Below are 21,997 nucleotides of genomic sequence, written 5' to 3' on the forward strand. Positions count from 1 at the left end.
AATAAATAAAAAGAAAAATTCTAAACTACTTGTGATGAGGATCCAGAGAACAACAAGGGTCTAAACCTCAGTCTGTGTGGACAGACTAAATCTCAGTATGTAAAAAAGATTTTTTTTTTAAATATTATTTTTTAATTTACGTGACACAAACTGAACACATATTGAGTTCAGTAAGTTCACAGATTGAGCTCAATCTGTTACAGATTGAGAATCTTTTGTAGATTGAGTTGAGCAGATTCAGTTCATCTATCATATGCACTTACTTAAGAAGTAGTAGTTATATTAGGTGCATATGGGAGTTGCATCTCACAAAATAAAGTTTATGACCAAAATTTAAAAAAGCAGATATGTTAGGATTCATCCCGTGAATCTATCTGCAAAGTTTTAGATTCTAACTATTAGATTCGACCTCGAATTCGCGAGTCAAAGGTTTGGGAAAAAAAAGTCGATAATTTCTTCATGATTCAAATTCATAATCTATATGATGTTTCAGCTTAAATTGACAATTGACGAGCATTAGATGCAACCTTTTAAGCAACTTTTATGTTGGAATCATCATCTAAAACGCTTTAAATTAATGAATTGAATTCATGTTCGTCGTTCTTCATAGCGGCTTTTGTTTTTTGCTTTGGTTCTCTGGGTTCGCTCCTATCGAAAGTTCGCTTATGATCCTTTCAATATATATATATATATATATATATATATATATATATATATATATATATATATATATATATATAAAAGCAAGAAAGTACACCTATAGATGATCCAAGGTTGACATTTATGAGGCTTGTACGTGTATATAAACTCCTTCAGTTTGTAATATTTATCAACTCATAATTAATAATGGAAGTGGTACTTGCTGATGAAGAAGGCTTTTCTGCAGGTGGGAGTACTAGAATCCAACCCATTTCAACCCCCACCCACACCAGGCCAGTCCCATTTTTCTCCACATTATCTACCTTAACATACTAATTTCTTTATAGGAAAATCTAGTCATTACACTCCATGTTTGTTTTTTGCAGAACAGAGCCATGGCAAGATGATAATGAACACCAAGAAAAGTCTCTTACTTTGAGAGATAGGTTGGGTGTGAATGATCTTTATTCCTTGAATGTAACTACTAATTCATAACTTATGTCTTAATTACAAATTATATTTTGTTACTAGTGATTTATTAAAATTAACTAGTATGCAAAGCCCGTGCGTTGCACGGCTTGTCCCAAATATTAATATTTTGATGTTCATGTTTTGATGGTTGCATAATCGAGCCAGCTAATGTTCCTAAATGAGGTCCATGATGTTAATATGTAGATGAACTTCTTCCATCATTTTAAAGTTGCAATGCATACACTATCCGTGGACATGGAAGCAGTTTGTAAGCACAACACCAACAGTTAGGCCATTATGAATTCTAAAACCAATTTCAAACGTATATAACCACACAAAATCATTTGACATTTCAAATTGTTCAATTTGCTACTAAAATTTCATTCTCATTTTACACACACCAATAAAATAAAATAATTTTGTGTTTAATATCAACAACACCATTTGACATTTCAAAATTTACATAAACATATAATTCTATTCGATTTAAGTGTTAACAGTCATATGTTTTTAAAGTACTTGTGTTGGTTAGGGTATGAAATAAGTGTTGTATACACATATATAAAGTTTAAATTTATACCGAGTTATGTAAAATATATAATTCTTAGTTAGACCTAAATTTTATAAATAAATTTCTTAAATGCAATACTTCATGGACAACTATTAAAATCTTTTTATATTAAATAATTTATTAAATTTTCCTGTAAGTGTATCTTAATCCTACATCTATGTGATTAAATAAAAAACTTATGTTCAATACTTGTAGATTCAAGGGAATTTGTGTAGCACTATATATGAACTGAAATGAAGGTCCATTTTATTGCTTTGAATGCTTTGTTTAAAATTAAGTATCTTTGAGTTTATATTTTAAAACGTCAATTTTTGACATTTTAAACCTCTATTAGCATCTTATGTCATTTGGAGATTCAATTTACTTTCAGGACATAGTGGTGTAGAAATAAGAAAGTAAAGTTTTTTAAAAGAACAAATATATTCAATTTAAGATGAAACATATATAATATGTTCAATGCAATTTTGGTAAAGCGGATGATTAATATGCATGGTCATGAGTTATAAGCTACTAAACCTAAATATCATTAAAAATTGTCGATTAAAATTCCATGACCGATTAGTAGTTAATTGATTTTATGTAGTATACATGCTCATTCTTAGTATTCCATTAGTATAGGGTATGACATTATCAAACGATTTAATTTATTGAAACTACACATACCTATGGTCAAGTTAAACCTAAACTTCTTTAAATATCGTCAAGTGAACTTGTATGGTCATGAGTTAAATACGATTTACATTATGGCAATTGATATTACAACTATGATAATTTGTTTTATATATTGTAGACAATATTTGTAACATACTTACTCATAGCATTTAACCTTTAATTAAACATGCATTTTTGACTTGAGAGTAAGATATTAATATTAGGAAGTACTCCATTAAAATGATAACGGTGTTTGGATAAATAGTTAGGCATAATTAAATCTAACAATGATTCTAGATAAAATATGCATTTTGAGAATTAGGAAAAAGAACGTAAGATGAGTTACTTAATTTTTTCTAATCACGCATAACTATATAAATAATAATTATAGTGACATGTATACCAATTATGGTATACTTTTGACATAACAATATAAATATTAATAAAGCTAGAATAATTATAGTTATGTATATTATGAAACATTTTAATTATAGTACCAACTAAGATCAAAACTAAAAGAATTCATAAAACAGTTAAACATTCATGAACTCTTAGCATCTACACGAATAAATCAGAATGATGGAAAATAATATAATAAAAAAATATCACTACACTTGTGAATACACTAAAGAGATTCTATATTAAGATGAATTGACAACTCAAAATTACCTCAATATATGCTTAATTGAAAAAAACCCCGAAAACTATTCAAATAGTCGCTTATTAAGATGAAGATTGATATGGTTGAATCGTATAGTTGATGCATGTGAAAATGAAATTAACCGTAGTATTTATAGATAACACTTGCCCTTAACTGAATGTAGTTAATGGTATATATTTAGCACTTTACGAAGAATATGAAAAGATCATTTTTAATAATAAGTTTTTTCAATTGAATTTAGTATTGCTAATTAGAATGCATGAGTTATAAAGTGTTTCAAATTCTTACATGCGTTAAAACCTATAAATGCAAGAAATTGAAAGGATAAGTCTTACTTTTATATGAATATAAATATATATCTACCTTAAATATAGTTAAAAATAAAAATATATTTTTGAATTAGAGTAAAATTAAATATATATATATATATATATATATATATATATATATATATATATATATATATATATATATATATATATATATATATAGACATAGACATATTGATAATTAAATTTACACTCTTCATTTATTAACCATATTTACTTTTCTAGGAGTCACTTTTTATAGATATATAAATATATAGATATCATTAAGTATATTCAAATATTTTTGTCACTAAATGTAATAATAGAAATATAAACGTGCATATAGTAGTTTAATCGCGAAACTTAAATGTAAAATATAAAGTAATTATTAGGCTTCAATATTATGTAACTTAAGTTAGTTTATTAATATATGATATCACAATTTATGTACCTTAGCTATTAATAAATGATATATTACTATGAGGTAATTCATAGTTTCTTTTATGATGTAAATACATTTAATACACCATACTTAATATAACAGATATATAAAAATCAATAGTTAAATTATTCATAAAAGTGTTTATGGTGGGTAAAAAATCATAAGTAAATGAATGAAATTAATGGACTAATTTATGGCAATGGGAGTTAAAATTTAGTTATATATAGATATAGATAATATAATAGATATATAAAAATCAAGAGTTAAATTATTCATAAAAGTGTTTATGGTGGGTAAAAAATCATAAGTAAATGAATGAAATTAATGGACTAATTTATGGCAATGGGAGTCAAAATTTAGTTATATATAGATGATTAGGTGTGGCGGGCGTCCGTTGGAGAGTTACTTGGAACAACTGTTTTAGTATTCATGATCGATACTATAGCCATTTCATCAATTAATTCAAATATCGAGACTCCCAACCTTTTACTTTCGATCCTTATCAGCATCACACTCACCATCCTTCTCATAGCAGTGTGCCCAATCTCAGGGGGGCATATGAACCCAGTCATAACATTTTCAGCATCTCTTGTTGGACTAATTTCGCTTTCTCGAGCCTTCATTTACATATTTGCACAATGTGTTGGTGGTTTACTCGGCGCACTATTACTACAAGCCGTTGTGAGCAAAGATATATCAAAAGCTTTTTCACTAGGTGGGTGCACCCTAACGGTTATTGTACCAGGCCCAAACGGGCCTGTTGCTAGTGGGATTGAAACAAGCCAAGCTTTTTGGCTAGAGATAGTATGTACATTTATTCTTCTATTTGCTTCTCTTTGGTTAGCATTTGACTATAGACAAGCGACGGCTTTAGGCCATATTGTTGTGCTCTCGATTGTTGGAGTTATTATGGCGCTTCTGGTTTTTGTTTCGACTAGCGTGACAGGAAAAAAAGGTTATGTCGGTGCAGGAATGAACCCATCAAGATGTTTTGGACCAGCTATTATTAGAGGAGGTCATCTATGGAACGAGCATTGGGTGTTTTTGTAAGATCGCATAGCCCAAACACAATGTCCTGCAATATAAGCCCAAGAGTCCATCATTTTCTAAAACCAATTGGTATTAGAGGGACTTACACTTAGACTTATATACATACATTTATTTTTGTCTCCCTCCTATGTGGGATAGGTTTGCACCCCAACAATCCTCCCCTCAAACCGAAGACCACATCACCGAGCCTCCCCTTCAACGATACTCCCGCCATCTTATATCACCGGTCTCTTTTCTTTCACTTTTCTTTCACTACCGGGACACGCCTCTTATACCGCCGATCTCTTTCTTTCACTTTTCTTTCACCATCGGGACACGCCGCACTTCCACGCCTTGGGAAGGAAGACTTTCGATATAAGGCACCATGGCTCCATTATCGTTGGCAAACTGAGGGGTGTGCCATGTCGCACCGTGCGCTTAGGGGTGCGCCACCACTGCGTTGTTCACCACATCGGGCTATAGCCTAGATCTGATACCATTTGTAAGGATATTAGGACCCAAAACAACGCAAGTGATTCAACAAGATCACTCACCGATAGTAATTCTATAAGATTACTAACCCACTTAATGAACGAAAGATTATAAGTGCAAAAAATGTAAATCGACACAAGAGATAACGTGGTTATATTCAATTGTTGTGATTGCTTTAGTCCACAGACCAACTAGAGAATGTATTTACTGAATATTTGTGGTGTGTTTACAATGAGTTACAAGAGGGTCTATTTATAGAATGATTTAAGGAGTAAGCTAAAAACAATTTCTTGAAATTTCATGTGAGTTTCCTGACAGCTTCATGGAGGCTACATGTGAGTTTCCTGACAGCTTCGTGGAAGCTACATGTGAATTTTCTCACAACTTCGTGGAAGCTACATGTGAGTTTCCTAACAACTTCGTGGAAGCTTCGTGTGAGTTTTCTGGAATCTTCCCTCTAATTGTTTAAAGTTCTCCATATCTTCAACAATCTCCCACTTGGAGACTTTGAACAAACCCAACCTTCGTCAACCCAAAATATCAACGATCTAACCAAGAACGTTAAACCACCATTATACCGCCAAACTCCATTTGGGACACGCACACTCAATACATACTTCGGATGAGCAGACTTTCGATACAAGGTCTTCAACACTACTTGTTAGAATTGAAACATTAACTCTCTAATTCTCTAGTTGGGGTCTTCTCTTATCAATTCATTTGAAGACCAATTGAGGTAATGCAAAACCTCAATTTCTCCGTCGTAACAACCTTAGTAAACATATCAGCAGGATTCTTCGTACCAAGGATTTTCTCCAATAATAAAGTACCATCATTTATATGTTGTCGAATAAAATGATACCTTATATTGATGTGTTTCGTACGACTATGAAACACCGGATTCTTCCCAAGATGAACCGCACTTTGATTATCACAATTCAAGACGCAATAGTCTTGTCTTTTACCCAACTCACCTAAGAAGTTTTTCAACCAAACAAGCTCTTTAGAAGCTTCTGCAATAGCCATATATTCAGCTTCGGTGGTTGATAAAGCAACACTCTTTTGTAGTTGAGACATCCAACTAACCGCCGTCTTCCCTATTGTGAAAACATAACCCGCAGTGCTTTTCCCCGAATCGTCACATCCACCCAAATCAGCATCCGCATAACCCCTAAGTATGACATTGCTTTTAGAGAAGCACAATCCCATATTAGAAGTACCTTTCAAATAACGAAGCAACCATTTGACCGCTTCCCAATGCTCTTTCCCCGGATTAGACATATAACAACTTACAACTCCCACTGCTTGAGCAATATCGGGTCTTGTACAAACCATGGCATACATAATACTACCCACGACCGATGCATATGGAACCTTTTCCATATCCGTTTTGTCTTTTACCGTTTTTGGTGATTGACTTTTCGATAACTTAATTGTGCTACCCAAAGGCATAGAACGAGCCTTTGAATTCTCCATATTAAACCTCTCTACTACTTTCTCAATATATTTGGATTGAGACAAGTATAGAGTACCTTTCACACGATCATGCACAATACTCATGCCAAGTATTTGCCTAGCACCACCAAGATCTTTCATCTCGAACTCATGGGAAAGTAATCCCTTCAACTTGTTGATTTCTGACATGTTGGAACCTGCAAGTAACATGTCATCAACATACAACAATAAGATTATGTATGAAGACTTGAATTTCTTCAAGTAGCAACAGTGATCCGCTTCACATCTTAAGAAACCAATCTTCTTCATAAACTTGTCAAACTTCAAGTACCATTGCCGAGGTGCTTGCTTCAATCCATATAAACTTTTCTTTAGCTTATAAACCCACTTCTCTTTACCCTTTACCTCAAAGCCCTCGGGTTGCCTCATATAGATCTCTTCATCAAGGTTACCATGTAAGAATGCGGTCTTCACATCTAGTTGCTCTAGATGTAAGTCCTCGGATGAAACCATAGAAAGTACCAAACGAATAGTAGTCATCTTCACCACCGGTGAAAATATCTCTTGGTAGTCAACTCCTTTCTTTTGTTGAAAGCCTTTAACCACCAAACGAGCCTTGTACGTTTTCTTGCCATCCAACTCATTCTTGATTCGATACACCCATTTACTTTGCAACGCAATTTTATCATGAGGTAACTTCACTAGTGACCAAGTTTTATTCTTCTCAAGTGACCCCATCTCTTCTTTCATGGCAAGCTCCCATTGTATAGATTCTTTTGTCTTCCTTGCCTCAAAGTAACTTTCGGATTCACCATTCTCGGTATAGAGCAAGTAGTTTGCTGATGGAGAATACCTAGGATTAGGTTTGGGCACTCTAGTCGAGCGTCTTAGTGTAGGAACAACCGAAATGGTTGGGCCGGTTTCATTTGTGTCCTCCTAATCACTAGAACTCGCACTATGTTCAGAATCATCACCACTTTCCGAATCATTTCCATCATTAGCATTTTCTGACGCCTCACCGTTAATTGGCAATTCATTGTTACCTGTACTCCCACTAGAACCTGCAAGATCATCAATAGAAACATCGTCAAAAGTAACATGACCCGGTTTAGGACTCCCCGTTTCCGGTTTGCCATAAACCGAATCTTCATCAAAGGTAACATCACGAGAACGAATCACTTTTCTAGCCTCGTTATCCCAACAACGCTAACCCATTTCATCTAACCCGTACCCTATGAAAATACACTTCTTTGACTTAGCTTCAAGCTTGTCTTTATCCGCATCTTTGGTCTTCACATATGCATTACACCCAAAGATCCTAAGGTGACCATAACTCACCTTCTTACCTTGCCATTCTTCTTCGGGAATTCGGAAACCCAACGGTGTTGAGGGTCCCCTATTTATCAAATAAGCCGCCATGTTAACCGCATCTGCCCAAAACATCTTAGGCAAACCGGCATGTAGTCTCATACTCTTAGCCCTTTCATTTAACGTACGATTCATACGTTCGGCGACCCCATTGTGTTGCGGTGTCTCCGGTACCGTTTTCAATATTCTAATACCGAGCTTTGCACAATGGTCTTTAAACTCAAGACTACCATATTCTCCTCCATTATCCGACTTCAAGCACTTGACTTCAAGTTAGTCTCATTTTCTACCATAGCTTTTCACTTCACAAATGTATTAAATACATCAGATTTAGCTTTAAGAAAATAAACCCATACCTTTTGAGTGGAGTCGTCAATGAAGGTGACATAATAGCGAGAACCTCCATGTGATTCTACATTGGTTGGACCAAACACATCCGTATGAACAAGTTCCAATTTCTCCAACTTAGGAGCATTTCCCGATTTCCCAAAAGTCACCTTCTTTTGCTTCCCATATACACATGGTCGCAAAATCCAAGTTCTACCTTTTTCAAATCTGGAATTCTCCAACTCGAAACAAGCATCTTCATACCCTTCTCACTCATATGCCCGAGTCTTCGGTGCCATAGAGTTGATTCGGACTCAACATTAACCGTAGCAACCACCGTGTCTTCATCAAACACTTCAACCATATAAAGAGTTCCCCTTTTATGTCCACGAGCCACGACACAACTACCCTTAACCACCTTCCATTGGCGGTTTTCAAAAGTAACCGCATTACCTTCATCATCTAATTGACCAACCGAAATAAGTTTCCTTTTTAATTTAGGAATGTACCTTACGTTTTTCAAGGTCCAATTAGAGCCAAGAGTAGTCTTCAATACAACATCTCCAATGCCCTCTATATTGAGTTATTTGTCGTCCGCTAATCTCACCTTGCCTTGATATGAACGAAAATTCTTCATCATGCTTTTGACATGAGTAGCATGAAACGAAGCTCCCGAATCCAAAATCCAAGACTCCATAGAATTTTCAACACTACATAAAAGTGCATCATCACTTTCTTCCTCGGTCAAGTTCACACCTTTCGCCGGACCATTTTTACAATTCCTTTGAAAGTGTCCTTTTTGATTGCAACCCCAACAAACAGCTTCACTTCTATCTTTCGATGGATACCTATTCTTAGACTTCTTTCTACCCTTCTTCTCACCGCGATCAAATTTCCTACCACGGTTGTCGGTACTTAACAAAGAACCGGATGTCGCTTCCCCCGAGTTTCTCCTACGAGTATCTTCACCAAGAATCAAATCCCTTATTGCTTCAAACGCTAGCTTAGTAGTTCCTGTAGAGCTACTAACCGCGGTAACCGTACCGGACCAACTTTTCGGTAATGATGAAAGCAAGATTAGTGCTTTTAGTTCATCATCAAACTTAATCTCTACCGATTCAAGCCTTGAAACGATATTATTAAATTCATTGATATGAACCGTTACACTCGTACCTTCCTTCATCTTTGTATTGAACAATTGACGCATGAGAAAAACCTTATTAAAAGCGGTAGGTTTCTCATACATGTTAGAGAGTGCTTTCAAGCAAGCAAACTGATATTGCTCAATAACATCATATATATCTATCGCAATATCGTGTAAAAATGCTCTAGAATCAAGGATAATGAAGGTGTTTTCTACAAGTGATAGGCCAAGATATGCAAATTTGTATCGGAGAGTGATTTATAAAGAGTTTTGATGATTTATGACCTTGGTTGATCCCGATACGAGTTAAGGTCTATTTAGTGCTCTAAAATGGTAAAACAAAGCTTCAAATGTGTTAGACTTCGTCCAAATGAAAGAAGATTGAAAACAAAACGAAACAGTAGCTTTATTTACACTTGGACGCCGTCTGGGGCTTTGGGACGCCGTCCAGCGCTTTATTCTTGGATGCCGTCCGGGGAATTGGGACTCCGTCTAGCTCTTCACAACGGGACGCCGTCCAGCCTTTGGGACGCCGTCTAGCTCTTTACAACGGGACGCCGTCCAGCCTTTAGGACGCCGTCCAGAAGTAGGTTTCAGCCACTTTTGACTTTCTGACCTACTTTCTCCACTTTAAAAGCTACTGATTGAGGAACTGTTTTATCACATACGAAACCAGAGGTTACAGAGACGATTTTGGGAGCAAATTTGGTGAACTCCAAGCTCTTGGAAGAGGCTCAACATCAAGTCTTCAAAGATCAAAACCTTCTCCATCCAAGATTCATTCTCTAGTAGGTTGTTTTCTTGTTCTCCAACAATGAATTCTACTTATCAGTTGATTGTTATTTTGTTTGTAATTATGATTGTTGGCTAAACTCTATAATGTTTGTCTAGATAAATAACCGAGATGTTGAATGTTTACTTTTGATTGATTGTTATTATGCACGATAGTTTAATGTTTGAATACAAGAACCATTCTTGTTAAAGTTTAATCCTTTCGATTCAACTAATTGATATGTTCATTTGATTAAGAAACATCATCTTATTAAATTAATGTATTGATTTACACCTAGTGACATGTGTTTATCCATCTTTTACCAAAAGGGATAAGTTGAGTTCAAAAGGTCAGCTTACATAGGAATGTAAGAACGACTCTTGTAGACACTTTCGGATAGCCTAATTGATATGTGTAGTTATATAGGTGAACGATCAATTCCCTAGATTATGTTATACATATTTTCATTACTCGATTCCATATGACTAATAGGTGTTAGTAATTTGCCTTATCTAGTGACGTTTATAGGGATCTTATTACCACCCTAAATTGATTACTTGGGTTGGGTGAATTGAGCATTTAACCGGACCAAGGGAATGAACTAGGCTAAATCATAAGTTGACATAGGAGTGGATCATGATCAATACACCATTGACTTGATCATTCTTCAAGTCTTTAGACTAGTTGAATTAGTTGAATACAAATAGGAGGTCTTAGATGACAAGAACTTCACTTACGTCTTGTAATCCCGTTTGAGTGTTTACTCAAGACTACTCTTGGTAAACCGATCAATTAGTTCTCATGCATAACCAATCAATCCAGTCTTAATCCTAAATAACATTCAACATCGAGGGTAAAAAGTCTAGATGAGCATTTTTCCTTAAATTGATATCAAAACTATCTTACTTGCTTTCTTTGCACTTATTTTCATCTTATAAACTTAAAAGATCAAAAATATTGTTTTTACATTTAACCTTATCTGATTTGGCCAAATCGTTAAATAGCCACCAAAACATAAAACTTGTACCTTTAAGCTTCATTTACTTAGTTAATCATAATATAGTTTATAATTCTAGTTTGACTAATACAACTGTCCTTGGAACGATACACGGAACTAAACCAGTTACTATACTACTACACGATCGGGTACACTGCCCGTTAGTGTGTAGCAATCTCTAATCGGTATTTTTCCATATTATTTTATACAACAATTCATATACCACTTTCCGCACATCAAGTTTTTGGCGCCGCTGCCGGGGACAGTTTTGTGTCAAAATAGAATTATTAACTAATTTGTGATTAAGTAGTTTCTTAATTATTTTAAATTATTAATAGTCTTTGAATAATCTTGTAGAATCAGTATGTTTAATAGTTTTTGTTAGTTGTGTGATTGACAGATTATAGGTTGCATATGCCACATACCCGAAGTTCAGAATCTCCATTACTTACACCGTTTACGGAACCTGATAGAAAGCTTGGTAGAATTCCAAAAGAAGTACTTGAACTTTTTGAATCTTCATCAAAGCAAGAAACTTTTGATTCAGAATCAAGTATAACCAAGCCTCGATATTCAGATTTTGGTAAACCCGTTCAACCCCCAAATTTTGAAATGAAAGGAGAAAGACCGTTGGTACCAAGACAATCAATGGCGGCTAAGATGAAAGCAACCCGAACCGGCCAAGGTAGTGCTATTACTCCGCCCACTGGTGAGGTAAATTTTGAAATAAAAGGACCTATTCTTCAAATGATTAATAACAGGTGTCAATTTAGTGGTGGTCCAAATGAAGATGCAAACGAACATATTCGTCTCTTTCAAGAGATATGTCTTCTTTTCAAACTTAAACCAGACACTGACCAGGCCATATTTTTAAGACTTTTCCCATGGACACTCCACGGGGAAGCACGAAGTTGGTTAGATTCATTGGTCGAGGCTACGATAGAAACTTGGGATGGTATGTTGGAAAAATTTCTTAAGAAATATTTTCCAGCTTCTAAGTCCGCGAGACTCCAACACGAAATTACCCAATTCTGTCAAAAGCCGATGAAAACCTTGTACGAAGCATGGAATCGATTTTCCAAAATGCTAAGAGGATGTCCGAACCATGGTTTGGATACCTTCCAAAAAGTCCAAATCTTTTACAAGGGTTGTGATGTTGCAACCCGAATTTCCATTGATCAAGCGTCCGGAGGTTCACTCATGGACAAAACTGAGCAAGAAGCTTATGAGATAATCGAGAAGGTAGTCGATTATTCTCATGAGTGGCATCAAGAACAACCAATTACTCGTAATGCTCAAGTCCAAAGCGCCGGTGCTTATGATGACCTTAGTTCCCTAAGTGTGAAAATAGATGGTGTTGCTCGAAACATGGACAAAATCACCAAGAAAATTCATAGTATGAAAGTAGGTTGTGAATACTGTGGTGGACTCCATTTAGGAAAAGATTGTGATGCCGGTTTAACTATGGCTCAAAAAGAAGAAGTGGCTTTCATAAGCCAAAGAAATAATAATCAATTTCAAGGAAGAGCCCAGTTTAACCGGAACTTCAACAACCCCTACAACCCTCAAGGTCAAAATTCCAATTACCAACAAGGGTCAAGTAGCGGGTACCAACAACAAACTCCGAATTTTTATCAAAAACCCCAACAGGAAGAGAAAAAGTCAAATTTGGAGAGTATGTTGGAAAAGTTAATTGCATCACAAACTCAGCTTGTCACAAACATAAACCAAACCAACGAGAAAAACGAACACCAGTTTAGAAACCAACAAGCCTCAATACAGAACTTGGAGAAGCAAATGAGTGGGTTAGCTAGTTTACTTAGTGAGAGAAAACCAGGAAGTTTACCGGGCGATACCAATAAGAACCCCCAAAATGAGCACCCCAATGTTATTACCACACGGAGTGGTTTAGCATACGATGCTCCAAAAATGCCCGAAAATTCTGATTTCAGTGTTCCGTTGAACCAAAATGATGAACCGGTTAAGGAGCCGGAACAAGTGGTTGAAAAGGAAGAACGGAAAAAACCCGTAGTGAAACCATATCAACCACCGCTCCCATACCCAAGAAATCAAAAAAAAGAAAGGTTAGAGGCCGAAAGGTCGAAATTCCTAGATATGTTTAAACAAATTAACATAAATATGCCTTTCATTGATGTAATCCCAGGTATGCCCAAGTATGCTAAGTTTTTAAAAGACTTACTTACTAATCGGAAGAAAATGGAGGAACTTTCATCAGTCACCATGAATGCTAATTGTTCAGCAACCTTGATGAACAAAATACCAAAAAAGTTAGCAGATCCTGGAAGTTTTACCATACCATGTCTCCTTGGAGATTTGGAATGCATTAAAGCATTAGCGGATTTAGGGGCTAGCATAAATTTAATGCCTTATTCATTATATGTTAAGCTAAACCCCGGGGTACTAAAACCAACCCGAATGGTAATTCAACTAGCAGACAGCTCTGTTGGTAAAAGTAGGTACCTTAGTATTTCCGGCTGATTTTGTAATTTTGGACATGGAGGAGGATACACGTGTGCCTCTTATATTAGGTCGACCTTTCCTCAATACTGCTAGAGCTATGATAGATGTTCATGGGCAGAAATTGACCCTTAGTATTGAGGATATGAAGGTTACCTTTTCCGTTGACCATGCCCTGCAATACCCCGAATCTACTGATGATCAATGTTATTATTTGCAAACCGTAGACACATATTCGGAATTGTTGCAGGAATTTCCAGAATTGCAAGGTACGGGAGAATGCATTTTTGCGGAAGGTGATGAAGAGAATATGGTGGAAGAAGTGGAGATGTTGACCACCTTGATGGCTAACGGTTATGAGCCAAATGATGAAGAGTACAGAAAGTTGGATTTGGGAAATGAATACCGATGTAAAACATCGATTGAAGAACCCCCCGTTTTAGAACTCAAGCCACTTCCAAAACACTTGGAATATGCTTACCTTCAAGAGGGTTCTACTCTTCCGGTTATCATTTCATCCGAACTCTCTGTAAGTGAGAAGTCTAAGCTTGTTTCCATGTTAAAAGCCCATAAACCGGCTCTAGCATGGAAAATTCATGACATCAAGGGTATAAGTCCCTCTTATTGTACGCATAAAATATTAATGGAAGATAACTATAAACCATGTGTACAAAGACAAAGGCGACTGAACCCTAATATGAAGGAAGTTATTAAAAAGGAGATTGTCAAACTCCTAGATGCAGGTCTTATTTATCCAATTTCGGATAGTCCTTGGGTGAGTCCGGTCCAGTGTGTACCCAAAAAGGGTGGCATGACCGTTATCACCAATGAAGATGATGTGAAGCGAGGTGTATATAAAATAGCTTATATTTTACTAGGAAATACTATTAAATACGATACAATTTTACACAAGATATTTATTTATTTATAGAATGGATATACTTAAACCTTGCTACAACACTTATAGGCAGTGTACCTAATCATACAGTAGTGTAGTTTTTAGTAAGTCCGGTTCGTTCCATAGGGAAATCTTTAAACAAAGCTCAACGCTATATTAGTTTACTTTTATAAAAATACAAATATATATATAAGTAATATTATTGTTATAAAGGGGGGTTTTTACCGTTTAATGACCGATTTGTCGATTTTAAAACTTTAGTCGCAGTTAAAACCTAATGTAAAATATAAATACAAGACTAAAATTAAAGCGTAAAGTAAATAACGATAATGAAATTGCGAATAATAAAAATGTGATAAAATAAAATTGCGATAATTAAAAAGTACGATAATTAAAAGTGCGATAAAATAAAATAACAATAAATAAAAGTGCGATAATTAGAAGTGCAATTAAATATAAAATAAAGGAAATTAAATATGAAATAAAAGAATTATGCTTATTTAAACTTCCGTAATCATGATGTTTGACGTGTTGATTTTAGTTTTATGCCCATGGGTTAATTGTCCTTTGTCCTGGATTATTTAATATGTCCGTCTGGTTTTTGTCCATAACAGTCCATCAGTCATAAATATAAATTGCAAGTGTCCTTGTCAAATTATTATTATACCCGAAGTTAAATATTCCAACTAATTGGGGATTCGAATTGTAACAAGGTTTTAATACTTTGTTTGATGAATACATCAGGTTATCGACTGCGTGTAAACCAAGGTTTTACTACTTTGTTAACAATTACACCAATTACCCTTGAATGTAATTTCACCCCTGTTTTAATTATTCTAGTGGCTATTAATCCATTCCCGTGTCCGGTTAAATGAACGATTATTCGTACATATAAATACCCCACCCATCGTGTCCGATCGAGTGTATATGGTAATTTATAGGGACGCCCAATTGTAAATCTTTATATTAACATTAACAAACTTTCATTTAGTTAAACAAATATAAAGCCCATTAATAGCCCATAGTCTAGTTTCCACAAGTGTCGTTCTTTTATCCAAACCCCAATTATGGTACAAAGCCCAATTACCCAATTTTAGTAATTAGCCCAACATCATGATTACTTCGTTTTAAATAAGCATAATAATAACTTAGCTACGAGACATTAATATAAAAAGGTTGAACATAACTTACAATGATTAAAAATAGCGTAGCGTTACACGGACAGAATTTCGACTTACACCCTTACAACATTCGCTAACATACCCTTATTATTAGAATTATAATTAAAATTAAAATTAAAATATAAATTATATATATATATATCGTATATATTGAGAGAGATTAAAATTATGTGTATCAAACTCGGCAGAAAACTGGCTTTATATAGGACCTGACCAACATTTTCACTCCATGCGACTCGCATGGATTTGTGCCTCTGGCCATGCGAGTCGCATGGCCACCCTGGATCCAGCCAAATTGCTTTGTTTTCTTCTTGCCGACGTAATATAATAATAATAATATATATAATATATAATTATATATAATTATATATATATTATATTATATTCTTGTGCATAGTAGACTAGATATTTTTGGTCCGTTGCGTCGGGCGTTTCTTCTTGGCTCAGGTCCCGGTTCCGGATTTTCGGACGTCTTCGCGTATTATTTTATATCGTGTACTTTGCGTCTTGTAACTTGTACTCTTGTCATTTTGAGACGTTCCTCATCAATATTTTGAACCTTTTTAGTTGTATCTTGTACTTTTTAGCTCTTTGGACCTTTTTGTCTTCAATTTGTCGAATCTGTCTTTTGTCTTCACTTTTTAATATTTAAACGAATATTGCTTGTAAATCGAACAATACCAACTAAAATCTTGTCTTTCTTGGGGAATAATGCTATGAAATATATGTTCGTTTTTAGCATTATCAGAAGACGACCAATTAATTTCCACCAGGACTATCACGGGTTGGAGGGTATGCATTGATTATAGAAAATTAAATGATGCTACCCGAAAAGACCATTTTTCCCTTCCTTACATTGATCAAATGTTGGAAAGGTTGGCAGGAAAGAACTTTTATTGTTTTCTTGACGGTTTCTCGGGATATTTCTAAATCCCTATAGCACCCGAGGACCAAGGGAAAACCACCTTTACATGCCCTTATGGTACTTTCTCTTACCGACGTATGCCCTTTGGCTTATGCAATGCTCCTGCTACCTTCCAAAGGTGTATGGTAGCTATTTTTCATGATATGATCGAAGACTTTATGGAAGTATTCATGGATGACTTTTCAGTCTTTGGTGATTCTTTTGACTCATGTCTTAATAATCTTGAGCGTATGTTGATTAGGTGTGAAGAATCTAATCTTGTGCTTAACTGGGAAAAATGCCATTTTATGGTAAGAGAGGGCATTGTTTTAGGTCATAAAATTTCCTCTGCAGGACTGGAGGTGGACAGAGCTAAAGTGGAAGTTATAGCTAAATTACCACCACCGTCAAATGTGAAAGGTGTAAGAAGTTTTCTGGGGCACGCAGGTTTTTACCGGCGGTTCATTAAAGATTTTTCCAAAATTGCAACCCCGATGAACAAACTTCTTGAGAAAGACGCTCCATTTGTCTTTACATACGAGTGTCTTAACGCCTTTAACCTCTTTAAAGCAAAACTCACACAATCACCCATTCTCATATCTCCGAATTGGTCAATTTCATTCGAACTTATGTGTGACGCTAGTGACTTTGCTATTGGTGCAGTCTTGGGGCAAAGAATTGAAAAACATTTCAAGCCCATTTATTATGCTAGTAAGACATTGCAAGGAGCCCAACTTAATTACACTACCACCGAGAAGGAACTCCTGGCAATCGTCTTTTCGTTTGATAAATTTCGATCCTATTTGGTATTAGCAAAGACGTTTGTCTATACAGACCATTCGGCATTAAAGTACTTGCTTGCTAAGCAAGATGCTAAACCCCGGTTAATACGTTGGGTCTTGCTTTTGCAAGAATTCGACATTGATATTAAAGACAAAAAGGGGGCCGAAAAGCTAGCCGCCGATCACCTTTCTCGACTTGAGAACCCGAATCTTGAGGTTCTCCATGAGACCGTTATTCAAGATAATTTTCCTGATGAAAATCTCATGAAAATTGAGAAAATTGATGATCCATGGTTTGTAGACATAGCCAACTATCTTGCGGGTGGATTCCTAGAAACCGGTATGTCACATAAAAAATGAAAGAAATTTTTCAGTGACATAAAATACTATTTTTGGGAAAACCCGTATCTCTTTAAACGGTGTCCCGATGGGATAATCCGTCGTTGTGTCTCCGGGAAAGAATGCAATCAAATTCTTCTCCAATGTCATCTTGGTCCCACTGGTGGACATTTCGGACCCCAAATCACGAGGAGAAAAGTCTATGAGGCCGGTTTTTATTGGCCTACCATCTTTAAGGATGCCCACCAAATTTGTAAATCATGCGATTCTTGCCAAAGGGCAGGAAAAATTAATCAAAGAGACGAAATGCCTCAAAACATAATCCAAGTTTGTGAGGTTTTCGATATTTGGGGCATTGATTTCATGGGACCATTCCCAAAATCTAATTCCAACCAATACATACTCGTTGCAGTTGACTACGTGTCAAAATGGGCTGAAGCAAAGGCTCTCCCCACAAACGATGCACGAGTTGTTGTAATTTTTCTTAAAGAGCTCTTTGCCCGATTTGGTACCCCGAAAGCATTAATTAGTGACCGTGATACCCATTTTTGCAACACCCAATTAGAAAAGGTGTTGAAACGATATGGGGTAACCCATAAAATTTCTACATCTTATCACCCACAAACAAGTGGGCAAGTTGAAAATACAAATCGGGCACTAAAAAGGATCCTTGAGAAAACGGTTGGATCAAATCCTAAGGTGTGGTCAACGAAGCTTGACGATGCTTTGTAGGCGTTTAGAACTGCCCACAAAACTCCTATTGGAACCACACCTTACCGCCTAGTCTATGGGAAGGCATGTCATATCCCTTTGGAGATAGAGCACAAATCACATTGGGCTCTTAAGACATGTAATCTCGATCTTGAAAAAGCGGGAAACCTTCGTTTAAACCAACTTAATGAGTTGGATGAGTTGAGACAAAATGCCTATGAAAACTCGCTCATATACAAAGAAAAGACAAAAGTTTGGCACGACAACCGTCTTAGGAATCTGAAAGATTTTAAAGAGGGTGATCGTGTTTTGCTATTTAACTCACGATTTTAACTTTTCCCTGGAAAACTCAAGTCCCGATGGATGGGACCATTTGTTGTTAACAAGGCTTTTCCATATGGAACGGTGGAGTTAACGAATGCAAAAGGTGAAACGTTTAAGGTAAATGGCCACCGGGTCAAGCATTATGTTGATGGTCCCCTAGAAATCGAAGATGAGGTTAGCCTCAACTTCAAGAACAAAGCGTAAATCGAAATGGGGACGAGTTGGGTGAACGGCTCGTTAAAAAGTGGTTCACAAATGTAAATATTTTGAATTGTGTGTACGATAATTTTTAGTGTTATGCAAAATGATTTACGTTTGGACTTAAAACTGGCGAGTGTCGAAAATTGAAGTCAGTAAGTTTTAGTTCATTGGGACTCCGTCCCAAATCCCTGGACGCCGTCCCCCTTTTAAATCCTGGACGCCGTCCCAAAATGCAGACGCTGTCCCACTTCATAAACTTGGACGCCGTCCTATATCCTGGACGCCGTCCAAAGTACCTGACTCAGAAAAAAATATACGCGTTTTATACCCTATCCACCCCATTTCTCAACCACAAAAAACATTTTTTATCAAGTTCTCTCTGCCAAACATGAACCCACTTAAAAAAACCCTAATTTCCTACCTCAAATTCGCGTTTTCTTCTACTAAATCCAAGCTCCAATCATGTTTTCTAGGGTATGGTTACTTCATTTTCACATTTTTCTTTCTCAATTACTTGAATTGTATGTTTATATGTATAAATTGGTGAAGGATAAGTGTGGGGTGTTTGATTTTCATGATTCATGTTTAGATTAACATGCCTTACTTGTTTAATTACCCATATTGTGTTGATTTTGCAAAGATTACATGTTTTTAAGGGTATGCTCATGATTCTAGGGTTTGTGATAATTGAATCCGAATTTAGGGTGATTAATTCATGATATTGAGTTTGTGTATGATGTTAATGAAGCTTGTGAAGTGTTTAATTGTGTTGGTGATATAGATGTCAATTTGGCCGGGTCATAATTTGAATGTTCTTGAATTTTTAGCATATTTTTGAATTGAAATGAACTTATGAAACATGTATGCTTGATTTTCATTTGTGTGAGCCTGTTGAAGTAGATTGATGGTATGGGTTGCTATAATGTATGACGTATAATGGTCCTTTTGAGCTAAAATTGTGAAAATTTATGTTATGATTTGTAATGAATATCATTAGAATGCAAGTTTAAATGTTATGACCTATGAACGCAACATGCTTGAATCCTAAGTTGATGCTAAATTGTGAAGTTGCGATTTTCATTTTTGAAAGTGTATTAGCGGGTTTATGTTAACTTTGGTTGACTTTGGTTAAAAATGGTGAACATACGCTTTTGTTTAAATGAATCATAATACTTATGAACTTTGTATGGAATGATTAGGTTCTCTTGCTACTCGGTTATGTTTTTAGCTAACATTAACACAACGGTTTCTATGTTCTTTTGGTTTGGTGTTATTATGTTTTGCAGGGACAATCTAGCAGAAGAGGACAACCAAAAAGAGGGAGGACTTCAGGTTTGGTTCCACCACCACCACCACCGCAACAACATTCATCTTCATCATCTGGTGACGAAGAAGAGGAGGATCTAAATGATCCTCGAGTTTGGTTGACACAGGTTCAAAACGACAACTATTACGCAGAAACATTTGAGAGGATAAACAGTAGGCCCATAAATGCAACGTGGTACTTTATTTGGGGCCCATTGGATGAGGCAAATATGCACCAACATGTTTTCCGTTTGCTAGCCATTCCCTACGATATGATCGTTACCTACGCATGGGAGCACGTTTTTAGCATCTGCGAACCAATTTTTCTGGTGTTGTTAAAAGAATTTTACTCAACTGTACGGTTTAATAATGTTCGGGATTATTTGTCGAATGATTTTCTTCGGTTTCGATTAGGGGGCGAAAATAGAGGGATAAGCAAATTTGAGTTGTGTAGAGTGTTGGGGATTTTTGAGGAACTTACCGACAACCAATTGGGTGATTACTTGCGGGGTTCGGATTACGTTGGTCGAGAGCCCTTTAATGAGATTGCTTATTGGCGAAGAATTTGTGGGCCGAATGCATCTACACCGTTCAGATCAAGCAGACACAGGTATAATGAGATTGCATCCCGGGATGATAGACTTCTTCATCGACTCATCGCATGCACTTTCAATGCGAGAGTCGAAGGCAACGAAAAGGTTAAAACATTGGATCTATGGATAATGGATCAAATAAAACGAGGTTGCTATACTGATATTCCTGGGTTGATAGGAAACTATTTTCTGGCCATCGCTACCGAGACACGGAGAGAAAAGCCACTTCTTGGAGGCCACTATATCACGAGGATTGCTCGTCGCTTCGACATAGATTTCAGCCGATTGATGGAGTGTACTAACGTCATGAAACCATTAAAGAAAATTTCTTATATCAACGTTGATATTCTCATGAAGGATGCAAATGGGAATTTGGTACCTTTTGTGGCAGGTAGCGCAGGTGGCGCGAGTGGTAGTGGCGTGCAGCAAGAACAGCAGGTAGAGGAGGAAGCAGAAATGGGGGCGCAAACGAGCGTTGGTGATCAGGGTCCTTGGCATCCGTCCCAATCTAGTTGGGATAATTTGATTAGTAGTGTTAATAATATGAGGTTGAGTTCGAGTGAGCAAAGGACACACAACGACCGAATGTGGGATAGTCAGCAGCGAATAGAGCAACGACAGATTGCTCAAGTGCACGATCAGGGATGGATGAGTTATGGTATTGATTGGAATAACCATAACTCAGAGTTGTTTTATTCCAACCCCGAGCAGTACTATGGGACGACACGACTGACACCTCAATATTACACGGATCCTCAACACCCACCTCCTCCTCACCCGATTTATGATAATAACGCTGCGATGCAGGATGCTAGGAACCGATTTGATCAGGAATTCCCGCAAGGACGCCCTTACAGAGATGGTTCGGGAAACTACTTTTGGCCATATGGTAACTAATCCAGTTAAGGCCTGCGTGCCTTTGATCATTTTGTACACTGTTTTCAGACTATTTAA

General features: G+C 36.2%; 1 protein-coding gene across 1 annotated transcript in view; it reads left to right on the plus strand.

Moving 5' to 3' along the window:
• Positions 1–846: 846 nt before the first annotated feature.
• LOC139871026 (uncharacterized) overlaps positions 847–21,997 on the plus strand; it is a 34,786-nt gene continuing 13,635 nt past the window's right edge. The window contains exons 1-3 of the mRNA XM_071858777.1: positions 847–932; positions 1,026–1,116; positions 4,122–4,783. Coding sequence (XP_071714878.1) covers positions 847–932; positions 1,026–1,116; positions 4,122–4,783 — 839 coding nt within the window. The remainder of the gene's footprint in view (positions 933–1,025; positions 1,117–4,121; positions 4,784–21,997) is intronic.

The sequence above is a fragment of the Rutidosis leptorrhynchoides genome, chromosome 10 (genome assembly GCF_046630445.1).
Source record: "Rutidosis leptorrhynchoides isolate AG116_Rl617_1_P2 chromosome 10, CSIRO_AGI_Rlap_v1, whole genome shotgun sequence".
NCBI classification, from domain to species: domain Eukaryota; kingdom Viridiplantae; phylum Streptophyta; class Magnoliopsida; order Asterales; family Asteraceae; genus Rutidosis; species Rutidosis leptorrhynchoides.